Source organism: Morone saxatilis, unplaced genomic scaffold, assembly GCF_004916995.1.
Source record: "Morone saxatilis isolate NCDOM2014 unplaced genomic scaffold, NCSU_SB_2.0 Contig18, whole genome shotgun sequence".
In the NCBI taxonomy this organism is placed as follows: Eukaryota; Metazoa; Chordata; class Actinopteri; family Moronidae; genus Morone; species Morone saxatilis.
In genome coordinates this window covers 954,831-967,458 of record NW_023339740.1, presented here as the reverse complement: position 1 = coordinate 967,458, position 12,628 = coordinate 954,831, and the positions used below count along the sequence as shown (strand labels likewise).

Here is a 12,628-nt window from a genome sequence, read left to right as displayed (position 1 = left end):
TTTTTTATACTGTTTTTTCTCCATCGACTGTGTTGCTGTAACATTGGAATTTCCCCATTGGGACAAATAAAGGAATATCTATTTATCTTATCTTTAGCCCTTGACTTTGGGGTGTCTGAAGCTGATCCACATGGTCAAACTTTTCTGATTCATCACTTTCTGTTGAGTAAAATGTGTACAAACTTACCAATATCATATATTATTATAATATATTAACCAATATTTGTTAGATGTATGGAATATTATTTGTTGAGATATGTTGTCTTTGAAAGGATCTTTGACACTTATATGTGTTGCAGTCTCTCTTTGTCATTAAGGCTAATATAGGCTTTATTTTTACACAACAAACTTTGCTTAGTGAAGCTACAGTAAACTTATATTAGCAATTTATTCAATGGTGTCATCACATATGACATACATCCTTGATTGAGCAAATGGTAGGATGTAAAAAAATATTGTGCTAAACACACAGCTGTGCTCTGGGCAGCACTCAGTGTGCTGTCAACAGCGGTGCCAACCACCTGTGGCCTCTGCCTCTCAAAAGCCTTTTAACTCCATTTCTCCCCTAGGGGAAAGGATCATCCATCTTAGTGACAACCTGGAATTGTGAAAAATACCTATGGCTGACAAGGAGGGTCCTCGAGATGCCAAGAACGCCAAATGCAGATGGCCCGCTGCTGAATCCTACAGGCAGTGACACCTGCCATGGCACTCTAATATACTCTAATATGGATGCAGCATGTCTGAATGGAAATGGGATGTGTAATCTCCATCATAAATGACTCGCTGCATATTGCACCTGTCTTGTTTTATAATCATATGCGGGGAAGTGATGCAACAGATGTTTGACATGCAGACACCTGCCAATATAAACTGGGATTATTAGAGCTGTCACACTTCAGCTTTTCATTCTCTTTGCACCATGGTCTGTCGCAGCATTATATTGTTACAAACATTTTGACTGACTGCTATTTTGGGGTTTGTGACTACAGACTGAGATCTTAACTTTGAAAAATGTGATGTTCAGTGACAAGTGAAACATGATTTAAGAAAGAAAACAAAAGGTCTCAAATGATAATTTGGGTTTATTCCACAATGAGTCTTATTTTCAAAGTTCTGACCATAATTTCTATCAGTTATGATAACATTGCTCACAACCAAAGTGCTTTCTGAGATCTGGTAACATGATGACAGTGATGGCAAGAAAAATGAGCAGTGCAACAACAAGAGAGATTGTAAACAGTTTATCCAGATTATCTAAAGCACTTTATTCGGGGTCAGAAAAGAAAGTGAGCACATAGATATAAGCCATAATCCCTCATTACAGAAGAAAACTGTGAGAACACAACTATGGCAAGAACAGTATTCCAGTAAAATTGGGTGGGTGTACTTTTTTTTAGTAATGCTACCATGTTTCCATGCCTCAGCAATCAAGCCTGTGTACCAAAAGGTATGTTTGTATGCTACTAAATAATTCTGACAAGTATGTCTTGTTGTACATGTAATTGCTGCATAGGTAATGTTCACTAGCATCATAGATGGTGCTATTAAGAGGCTAGGGGAAAAATTATCACTGAAAGAAATAAGTCACTACTAAACATAGCTGTCAGTATCACACTGATCTGTGTTCAGTAGCAGATAATGTAGGCTAATTAGGCTGTCACTGTCTTGAGATCAATGGGGAAGCTTCTCTGTCACACGTCACGTCACTACAGAGCACACTGATCCCGTTACACACAATACCAAAGTGTTACACAAAATAAATTGTTAAGACTAGAACACACAAAAAAATGTTACAAATGCCACTCAAGTGTAAACTTATTGTGAGTTTGGAATTATGGCTGTTGCCTTCTTCGTTTTATGGAGCCAGAAGTGACCCTGTTTGGACAAGAGCGTGGAGCTGGTGGGTGACATACTGCAAATTTGGCTGCACTTGGTTTTGGTTCAGATTTAAAAAAGGTCAGCGTGCCTGGTCACAAACCTTCTCATATTACAGAACAGAATCTTGATTCATATTTGATCAGTGCTGACTAGTTTGACAGTTGGCCCTGAGTTTGAGCGTTGAGTGCGATGGACTCACTGAGAATGACAAGGTAGCCATGCCTTAAATCATACCCTGCTTTATTGTCTACACTAGGGAACTCAACATGTTTCAAATCCTTAACAAATCATATCAGCACCTATTTTCTTCTCTAACCCTAACACTAAATTGTCCATATGTTTAGTTTTTTCTTGAAAACATTTAGCTTACTCTTTCATTTTAACAGCTTTAAATATTTCAGTTACTCTGTGTAGAAACTAGCTTATCCCACATACATGGAGAAGTTATGTACAAAAAGAAATCCAATCTTCAGACAGATCTTGTGTTTACCTGTTTTTCCTGTGTTCTTCATAGATGTCTTATTAGATGATTCAGTATCAAAGCCCTCCAGTGTCAGTTCCTGATACTCTGTGGATACTTTAGTATCCTGGTCCACAATGTTGATTGGCGACTGGTTTCTCTCTCTGCATTCTGGGTAGGCTAAAGCCCAGCCCTCGTCTGGCCCGTATATACCTGAGGAAGACAAGGAATGCAACAGGGTCTCGTCACTAGAAGGATACCATTGGATGTAAAATTGAGCAGACTTTAAAAGGATTCATCAGAGAAAGAAAATGACATTTCAAAACCATTTCATGTCCTCTGAAAACAGCTGACAGTGTGCGCTGCCAAGTCATCTGAATTCCAATTAAACATTGCACACAGAATAACATCATGAGCCAGCTGCTGAAAAAGCAAAACATTTTCATTTGTGTGGTAAATAGAGAATTTCAAAATGTCATGCTGCCTTTTTGGAAAATCTTACATATAAGAAAGAATTCTATTTGGTTTTGCACTGCTGAACTCCTCCTCAACTTCTCCTCAGACAACCCCTCTGCAGTCAGCATCAATCACAACGTTACTGAGCTAACAGGGAACCCTCAAACACCCCAGATGTGTTATGACGAAGCTAAAGTGCAGGTATGTGTCTGTGTGTCTCTGTGTCTCTGTGTGTGTGGAGAGGCAGCCTTTGACAGTAAATGTCCACTGACTGAAAGCCTGAGGCCAGAGGCGCACTGGAGTCACTTTTTGCAGAGGCTGTAAAAGAAAGACAGTCAGAGGAAGGGCCAGGACTGAAATGTCACAGGGCCCTGCTTTAACACCTGAGTGTTTACTAAAAGAGCAGGGCTGTAGCTACTAGGCACACCAGGGGCAGGATGTTGCCTGAGGCCCCACAGCCCCACAGCCCCACCCCTGAACGCAATTAATTCAATGCTAACAGGAAAAGGAGAGCAATGAAACTGGAACGTCTGGATTCTGTTCTGTGCTCAACAATCAACTACCTTTCTTGGCTCTAATTGGTTGTTTTGTTCAGGCCCACCAACGTCTCTTTTGCAGGGCTGCTGATAGGACAGACAAAAGGGATGGGCTAATGCGCCACAGAACTAAAAAGTAGGATAGTAATAATGGACACATTTTTAGTAATATATAACTAGGCATAAACAGGTTTGAATGAGTGAGGATCAAATGTGATATTCTGTGCTTTCTAAAAAGAAGATATCAGAACTAGAGCACTTATTAAGCCTACTGGAGTTATTATTATTAACATTATAAAAATTGAATACAAATCTTACGTATGTTTTATTTGAAGTAGCCTATTATCTTTTGTCAATGTCTTTCTATCTTCTCCTCTGCTGTTGCTATGACTCAGTTTCATCTTATCTTAACGGTCTGCTCCATTCACAATAATGCAAACTGCAAGTCCACTGCTATTCCTCCCTGCATGTGGCCTAAAAGCAAAACATATCAAGAGAGTTGTATATGTATTTTTTGTGAATTAACAAGATGAGACAGACATGACATTTGAAGTTTGATTTTGTTTTTGTAGAAACTGGTGTATTATTCCTGCATTTATGGTTTTCATGTGACCGCATACCTGTCTCAGACCTGTATCATGGGATGGAAAATGTAGATAATAGGCCACATGACCCTGATTAATTGCTCTACATTCAGACTTATATTCTGATTTGCTCCTTTGTGTCAGGCACAGAGAAGCTTTGCTACGGTGCCATTTCCCATTCGAGCTGCGTTCTGAGCAGCACAGACCTATAATTCTCCTGTCAGTGAAAACTAGTCGAGCTTTACAATGTGGAGGACGAGAAGTGAACCATTAAAAGCAGTTTTCATTGAGACGCTGCTAAACATCAGGCAAGGTGTATTACTTTGGCATTTACTGGAATACACAATGAAATGGCTCAAGTTCACGTGTTGATGCAACTCCTGAAAATAGCAGTCATCTTTCCTCCCAAATACTGCTGTAGAGGTTTTTGAGTTGTGTAAGGGCCAGTGAAAAGGTAGAAGATAACTACCCTGTCACTGGCATATTCATTGTGTTACTCTGAACAGCAGACAACTGAGTTTTTATTTCTGTCCAAATTTGGTTGTTGCTTATGTTGTTTAACACTGCTGTTGCAACTGTGAAGGCTGTTAAGTTTGTTTGGCATTCCACTGATTTTACACATGGAGGTCAGTTCACCAGTCATGGACTAGTCATGCTTGTTGTGTAATGTTTTCTGTGGCTCTAAAGGGGATTTATTGAGTCTGAGACAATAACTCATGAAAAAGTCAAAGTAATATCATTACTCGACAACAGCAACCCTGGGGTGTGGAGCTTGAAAAACATCAGCGCAACAGTGCAAGATCATTCACAAACCCACCTTGCCAACTTCCCAGATGGTTCTGGTGCACTCAGGTTACTGATTGCATAATGGGAGATGTTTGACGTCTGTTTAGAACACTAGTGTAGTGCTTCTCACTGCTCCTTTAGGTTGTCACACTGCGTGAATCACACCCTACCAACATGCGATCAATGTGGGTAATCCAGCTGTCTGACAGTGCCATAGGAAAAGGTGATAGAGGCTTTTCTTACTTTTGTGGCATTGTCACTACAATAACTTAAAGAAAGTCTATTTTAGAGAGCAGTCAAGGAGCAAGTGTGAGTGTTCTAACCCTGATGCTACACTCCATTAGCCCTCAAATCTGCCAATGAATTTGAATGAAGGGGTTCAAGCCCTCGATTTATAATTAACACTGAGTGTATAATTGTACAACTAAGTATAATTGTAGGTTCCCTGGTTTTTATGTAGTTAGGATAACTGATAATATACAGCTTCTTTCCAAATAATAAAAAAAAAAAATCTGATGCTCTCGAACATAGACATGTGAGACATGTGACCACACTTATAGGTTAATAAGGGGATATTTTGAAGTCTGTAGGTTGGGTTTATATTTTATTAGATTTCAGATTGCAACCAACTAAAACCCCTTAACTCAACCAAGCGGGAACTTACGAAAAAAGTGAAAAGCCCTGTCTAAAATCACTGTTTGGTTTGTCTGTTCTGTCTGGGCTACTATAGAAACATGGGAGTTTCAACATAGTGGACTATAGGACCTGCTCTCTGTAGATAAAAATTGGCTCATTTCACACAAGTTCTTAATTAATATTATATATATCTTATTATACACTAATGAAAACATACCTATGGATATTATATTAAATTTCTAAAAATAGAATCCGCCTAAATGTTACACACATGGACTTTGAAACAGTTACTAACTGATAAGACTACCACGGAAAGTATTATAAGGAGTCATACTGAAAAAAGTACAATGTACAAGATGGCTGTGATTCCTCATCTTGAACCACTAAAGACCATAACTCATGATCATACTTATCAACTTCCAAATTTAACAATTGTTGCATATACTGGGATAGCGCAACATTAAAAGATACTCTTTCTGAGTAAGGAAGTTGGAAGGAGATTAAAAAATTATAATAATTAAATTTCCGTGATCTTGTAGATACATCAACATGTTTTTAGCCACAACAGTGGCTCGAAAACTACGTTCCAGAGTGGTGGGAGGCTGGCATTTCGGACTTCCACACTGGTAGCTGAGCAAGGAAATGCAGTCAATAGCTATTTTGTTCAAATCTAATGCAATTTTATTACAAGGTTGAATCCAATGCAACATGAAAAGATCCAGCCTCCATAATGTTAGTTTTTTTATTATCTGATAAAAAAGCACTGAAAGAGAATTGTCCAGTGTTGGCGAGGTTTGTGCCTTTTGAATTGTGCTTTGTTTATTTCATTTTTTATGGAATATCATGATGGCTGTCATCTTTTTACACCCACGTACTTTTATTATCTCACTGAAACCATAATGAATATCCAGTCTGAGTGCCACACCTCCATAAATTGTATGTCGACGACAATATGTAGGACTAAATTCAAGAGATTTAATTAGTTTATACCCCACTTGTTTTTATTGAATACCTTAACCCGTTCTTAGGACTGTAACTGGGATGAAACACCACAGCTATGGAATATCACAAAAATCTTTGAGCCAAAAGAGGACAAATGAGTGAGACAGCGGAAAACTCTAAGAGCGCAATAGCGTGGATACGATATATAGTCCGCGGCGAAAGAAAACAGTGCCAGAGTGAGGAGGATCCCAGTGCCAATGGGACAGATTTGTTTATTTCCATATAATGTGTGAGGAAGTGTCATGTATATGCTGGGTGGCATGTACCTGTATGGAATTGTTAAATGTTACATTGTATATTATCAATGAGAGTACATCACAATTAATATTCGCTTGTCTGCGAATGTAAATGGTAAATGGACTGTACTTGTTAACGCGCTTTTCACGTCTTCCGACACGCTCACAAGCGCTTTTACACCTTCGTTACACCATTCAACAGGCGATGCAAAGTCCATCGACACAGAAACTAAACTCATTCATACACAGGTTTAACACACCGATCATGGCATCCGGGAGCATTGGAGTTAACGTATCTTGCTCAAGGATACCTTCGACATGTGGGTACCGAGGAGCCGGGGATCGAAACCCAACACATTCCGATTAAGGGACCGACCTGTCTGCCTCTGCGCACAGCCGTTTTTTTTGTACATTATCAAAATGGCATTTAATTAGGAAAGTACAACAGAGGGAGATCTTTTTGATTTTAAAGCTGCAGTATGGTAACTTTAATATACAAAAAAACTTCCTCTCGTCCTTATTGCTGACATTTTCAATAGTGTTCTGACAGTAGTACATGGGACAGATAGAGCTGTGAGAATCTGGTTGGCATTTGGGTCATAAGATACTAATAATGGCATTGCAAGAATTCACCGGACCTGAACACCAAACAACCAAATCAAGCAATCCCAAGTCATCGTATTTGACCCCTGGGAATGAGACTCAATCACCCATCTTTTTCGCCTGTGACTGGTTGTTCTTGCTCATGCCCAATGGATTGAATTGAACCATAAAGAACATATTAAAAAAAATCTAAAAACCTAAAAATCAATTTTAATCTGCTTTCTAAGGTTGAAAAATCCCAGAAATGCAGCGTTTGTTAAATCTAGAAGTCATTATATATTAGATATAGTCTTGAGTGGTCAAGATGAGGAATCACAGCCATCTTTAAAGGTAATGGTAAATGGATATGTAGTTGTATACGCCTTTAGCTTCCGACCAATCAAAACGCACTTTTACACTACGGCCACATTCCCCTTTTCAACACACATTCACAGGCAAAGTCCATCGAACCAGAAACTTAACTCATTCATAACCACATTCACACACCGATGCTATGCAAGATACTGAAACCGCATGGGTTCAGTATCTTGCTCAAGGATACTTCGACACGTGGCAGGAGACCGGGGAGATCGAACCAACAACCTTCGGATTGGGGGACAACCCGCTCTGCCTCTGATCGGTTCAGTATAAGACTGATTGTTAATCACTCCCATGTAAGTCTCACGTGTGTAAACCTACAAATCAGTTAGACACTGTTTTAAAGTCTTTAAGTCTAAGTTTAGTTAAAATATTGAATTTTCTTGTAAAACTAAAGCATTGTCATTTTAGATGTGCAGTTTTAAGCTCAAATTGAGTCCGATCAAGATTGAGGTCTTTATCGGAGACAGGCGACAGATGTTTTATAGGTATATGTGCTCATATGTCGGTAACACAACTTGTGTTTACTGATCTGCTTCCAGTTGCTGTGTTTATTCGCTTCCATTATATTCCCACTGCAGCTCAGTTTCAAAACCCTCATTAAGGAATGGGCATGTATAAGCTCAAAATTATGGCTTATACTGCATGAGATATGAAAAGAAAGCTAAATCATTCACTGGTTTTGCATCTGTAACACATCCATTATGTGTAACACACACTCTTTCATAACCTTTAAGTTCGAAAATACATTAAAGTCGACTGTTGACTCACGGTGTTAAACTAATTTCAAAGATTTGCAGCAAAAAAAACATCAAGCTGTCGTCACATTAACAGCTCACAACAATCAGACACATTTGTTTTAGGAAATGTCTTTCTCATTCTGCCTAAAGTACAAACTGTCTGAATAAAGACAAGATGTTATGTGAACAAATTTTATTGTAGATGTGGAGTAGATCAGTTAGTCTTGTAATGTAATGCATCATAGGTTAATCACCTTTTTCCCACAGTCTTTCTCTGTCAGCTTTGAGCAGCTCTGTTACCAGTTTGGATTCAAGTTGATTTCATTTGTTTTTAGCCACTTCATCAGCAGCATCCCATGATGTACTTATTTCCCATTAGTTGGAAAAGAACAACAGTCAGCCTCTTGCGGATGGATCGTTGTTTGCATTTCATAGTCAACCGGTTATTCAAGCATTACACCAACTACTGCAGCTGCACTAAAAGCCTGAAGAAGACCTCAGCTTCAAATTGGCAATGTCAACAAAAACTGATCCGAGCTCTGTCTGAATCTCTCCTTCTCTGTGTCTCCCTCCTTCTCCTGCCCACTTACACTAGCTCCCACTATATGCACCCCTCTCTCTCTAAACTCTGCCCCTAATTGAAAGCAATACTGGGCTCCTGGGCTCTAAAATGAATTTGTCTATGATTACTCATGCCCTGGCGCGTTGCGAGCACCAGGTAATGTCTATTTCATCGAATTAGACGGCATCCTGTTCTCCTTCCCCTCTCCTCTACGTCCGTCCTTGCCTGGGGGCGGCTATTGATTGAGATGGTCTGGCTTTCCTATAAGGCTAGCATTACCTATGGATCCAGACAGCCGTGGCCCAGCCGGCGAATGCAGCTGACGGAAAAACCTGAAGCGATTAGTCACTGCCTTAATACAGCTAATTTCTGCTGAAAGCAGCAGTATAAGGCAGTGCAAAGGTAAAGGTGGGAAGAAAAGAGGAGACTGGCATGACTGCTAGAGTGCTAACCTCAATCACACACCTGGCTAATGGCTAAGAAGCTGTGTGCTGAATAGGCTGACTCACAAAAGGGCACTGAACCTCGAAATCTAGCTCCTTCTTTAAGATTCTCTGGCTGCATGTGTTAGGAAGTTGTTGAGAGCAAGTGTTGAGTGCAATACAAAAGGGCTTGTACTATGTATATTTGTAATAGTTCATGTACCATATATAATTAAGTTACTCCAACATACATCCATCCATTTAATATTGTTCGCTTATCCGGGGTCGGGTCGCGGTGGCAGCAGGTCAACCAGGGCACTCCAGCCGTCCCATCTCACCAGCAACGCCTTCCAGCTGCTCTTAGCAAATCCAATCCAATGCACTGCTTGGCCATTGTTTATCTTTTTTAACAACACCACACATGATTTTGAACATTGTAGTCTTGTAAGGCCCCACGGATGATTAAATTCTGCTTAGGGCCGGTCCTGCTAAGACAGCAAGTTGCCTTAAATTAAGTTTGTCCATCCGTCCATCCATCCATCATCCATTGGCCAGAAAACCTCCAAAGGAAGGCATCCAGAAGCCATCCTAATTAGATGCCAAAACCACCTCAGTTTGCTCTTTTCGATGCAAAGGAGTGGCGACGGCTCTACTCCGAGCTCCCTCACATCCAAGCTCCTCAAGGGTGAGGTCCCGTACAACCTGCTTCACTGTTGATATCGCACCAATCCGCCTGTCCATCTCACACCACGCCACCACTAATGAACAAGACCCCGAGATACATGGACAGCAACTCATTCTCAACCCTGGTCCTGATCAATCGGGTATTCATTTTCATGATGCGATAGAGTTCTGAATATTAAAGGAGACTGAAGCTAGTATGAAAATGATTTTATTTAATAATGAATCCATGGGAAGACTACAACTCATCTTCTTGTTTAACATCACAACCTTGGATTTTTTTACAGAAAAAACTAAACTGACAGCATAACTGAAACCAGGAAAAGATTACTGTGATGGACTTCTCCAGGCAAAAGAAAATCTTGAGGAGGAAAAAACAAAAACAATTTTAACTTTAATTTGCATCTGGCAGCTAGTGGACGGCACTGTTGTGCATTTTTACTCCAGGTGAGGATTTGAAAGCAGAGACAGGTTGGGGAGAGTCTGGTGCTGACAGCATCCAGAGTACAACTAATACACCTCCCTTGATTGGTTCTTCTCCTCTGAATCCAGGCCTCCTTGACATGCAGGCCAACTCATTTTGATTTCTGTATTGATTTCTGCCATTTCCCCACTAATCCTGATAGAATCAGTACAGGGAGAGAAGACTCTTAGTGCCTGCTGAGAGGACACTTCCTGCCAAATGGAGAAGAGAAACACACCACACAGCTCTCTCTTGTTCTCATTATTTCCACGCTTGAGAAGACCTTTTCTGATGTGAGCAGTTAATTGTAGGAGATGGACATATGGCAAGAACGTGTCTTATTTTCCTGGAAAGAACAGGAATTGCCATGAAAGCTTGTTCTCCATTTTCTTCCCTCAGCTTTCCCCTCCTGTCCTTCGTCTCATTAGGCACACCTTGATTTCATTGTTATTCTCCAGATTTTCAGATTTCTTCCGACAGCGAATTTATCTCAAAGGTGTTGGTGCCTTTGTGTAAAAAATATCTTTTGTCTTTAGAGGCTTGCAGTCCATAATTGTGATCTTTAGGCAGCTTTTTTTCCTCCATACAGTCTTGGGTTTGTTTATGCTGCAAATTGGAATCTTGGCAGGCTTTTCAGCAAGAAGTGAGCGAGGTCACCAGCACAGCATCTGCTTCAAAAATGGCTCTTAATTGACTGAAAAGCCTCAAACTCTCTCAAAGGTCAGAAGTGGCAGCCAGGTGTATTTACAAAGTAAATAATTGACAGAGATGAAGAGCAGGCTCTCTCTCTCCTGAGAGTTGCTGACAATCTGCGGTAAAACTTGCACAAAAGCAACAGGAATCTTAGCTAAGAGAACAATTCATCTTTGCTAATGCTCTCTGTGGCAGCACTTCCTTTATCGCCTGCTCCTCATTATGTTCAGTCTGACTGCCATCTCGCAATTTGAACATATTCAGAGGCTTCCTATGTGTGCTCACTACCCTAGGATAAAGTCTATATGGCAAACCTCCCTTGCTAGGTTTATTGTCTCCTTCTGACAACTATTTCAGCTTGTTACAGGGCCCACAGCTGTTGCGTGACACATGAATTAAGATATCAGATTGACCCTTCCTAAGTCCCATCCCTTTTTCTGCTGTGGTCCAATAACAGTTGAACAAGCCTCGGTCAGAAACTTTCTTCTTTCCTGTGAGCCAAATATTTTCCCAGGGTGGGGAAGTTATGGCCCGCCCTTCTCTGCCTCTGATTGATTTATAATCGTTGCCTTTTTTTGGTTTTGTTGGTTAGGTTTAGGCATGAGGAGTGAGATTGGTTAGGGTTAGTAAGAATGTCAATGCCAATCTGAGGTAGATTGGGGAGAAAAAAAGAGAAAAAAATATTGCTTCCTGTAAATAGTTTGCTAGCTAATTCCATCTGTCTTTTTTTCATAGAGGAGCCTAGCACATAGCATATCTAAGTACATGAAGCATTTTTTTCATGAACAGTCCTACTAAGCCTCTGATTGACTAGTACTTGAGCTATAGCAGTATTTTGAGTTATATTTATATATATATACAGAGAGAGCGAGAGAGAGAGAGAGAGAGAGAGAGAGAGAGAGAAAGAGAGAGCCTGTTTACTGTAAACTGTGATCAAACTGTTTAGGTCTGGGTCAACATCAGTTTAAACTCATCTAGTCTAGACATAGATGAGTTTACCCACAAAGAAAAAAACCCACAAAGTGGTGCGTGCGACACTCTGCAGTTGACAGTTCCCTTAAGTGAAACAGGAGAAACAAGGTGGATATTGATCGCTGAGACCTACAGGGTCAGGAAGTAGAGGGATGTTGATGTGTCACCAAGGGGTGCTGCAAGTTTTATGTTCCAATCAACACTGCCTCTGACATACAACGTGGCAAAGCAGATATTTGGTTTGTGTTACCTTCAAAATTAAGGTCTTAAAGTAAATATCTTTGACCTTTGTGTTGCCTTAAGTGGCCAAAAAAACAAAGTGAACTAAAACAAATAATACAGAACTACAATAATACTAGTGCCATACTAGTATTTGTTCAACCAAGAACCAAAACCAAGTATGCCAAATACACACTGCCAACCACTGCCAAAAATAAGACATGGGAGTCATGGGAGTTGTTTGTCTTCACCACCATTGCCGTCACTGATGTCGGCTTCTCCCGTGGAGTATTTCTTCAGTGTTCATGGTTCAGGAGGTTTTTACCGGGAGCCCAATTA

At 40.2% G+C, this 12,628-nt stretch overlaps 1 protein-coding gene across 1 annotated transcript in view; it reads right to left on the bottom strand.

Moving 5' to 3' along the window:
• Nucleotides 1-9,655, bottom strand: part of LOC118328059 (receptor-type tyrosine-protein phosphatase gamma-like) — an 11,101-nt gene extending 1,446 nt beyond the window's left edge. Inside the window, exons 1-2 of the mRNA XM_035661663.1 lie at nt 9,600-9,655; nt 2,372-2,589 (exon numbers count right to left, since the gene is read on the bottom strand). Coding sequence (XP_035517556.1) covers nt 2,372-2,589; nt 9,600-9,655 — 274 coding nt within the window. The remainder of the gene's footprint in view (nt 1-2,371; nt 2,590-9,599) is intronic.
• Nucleotides 9,656-12,628: the final 2,973 nt, after the last annotated feature.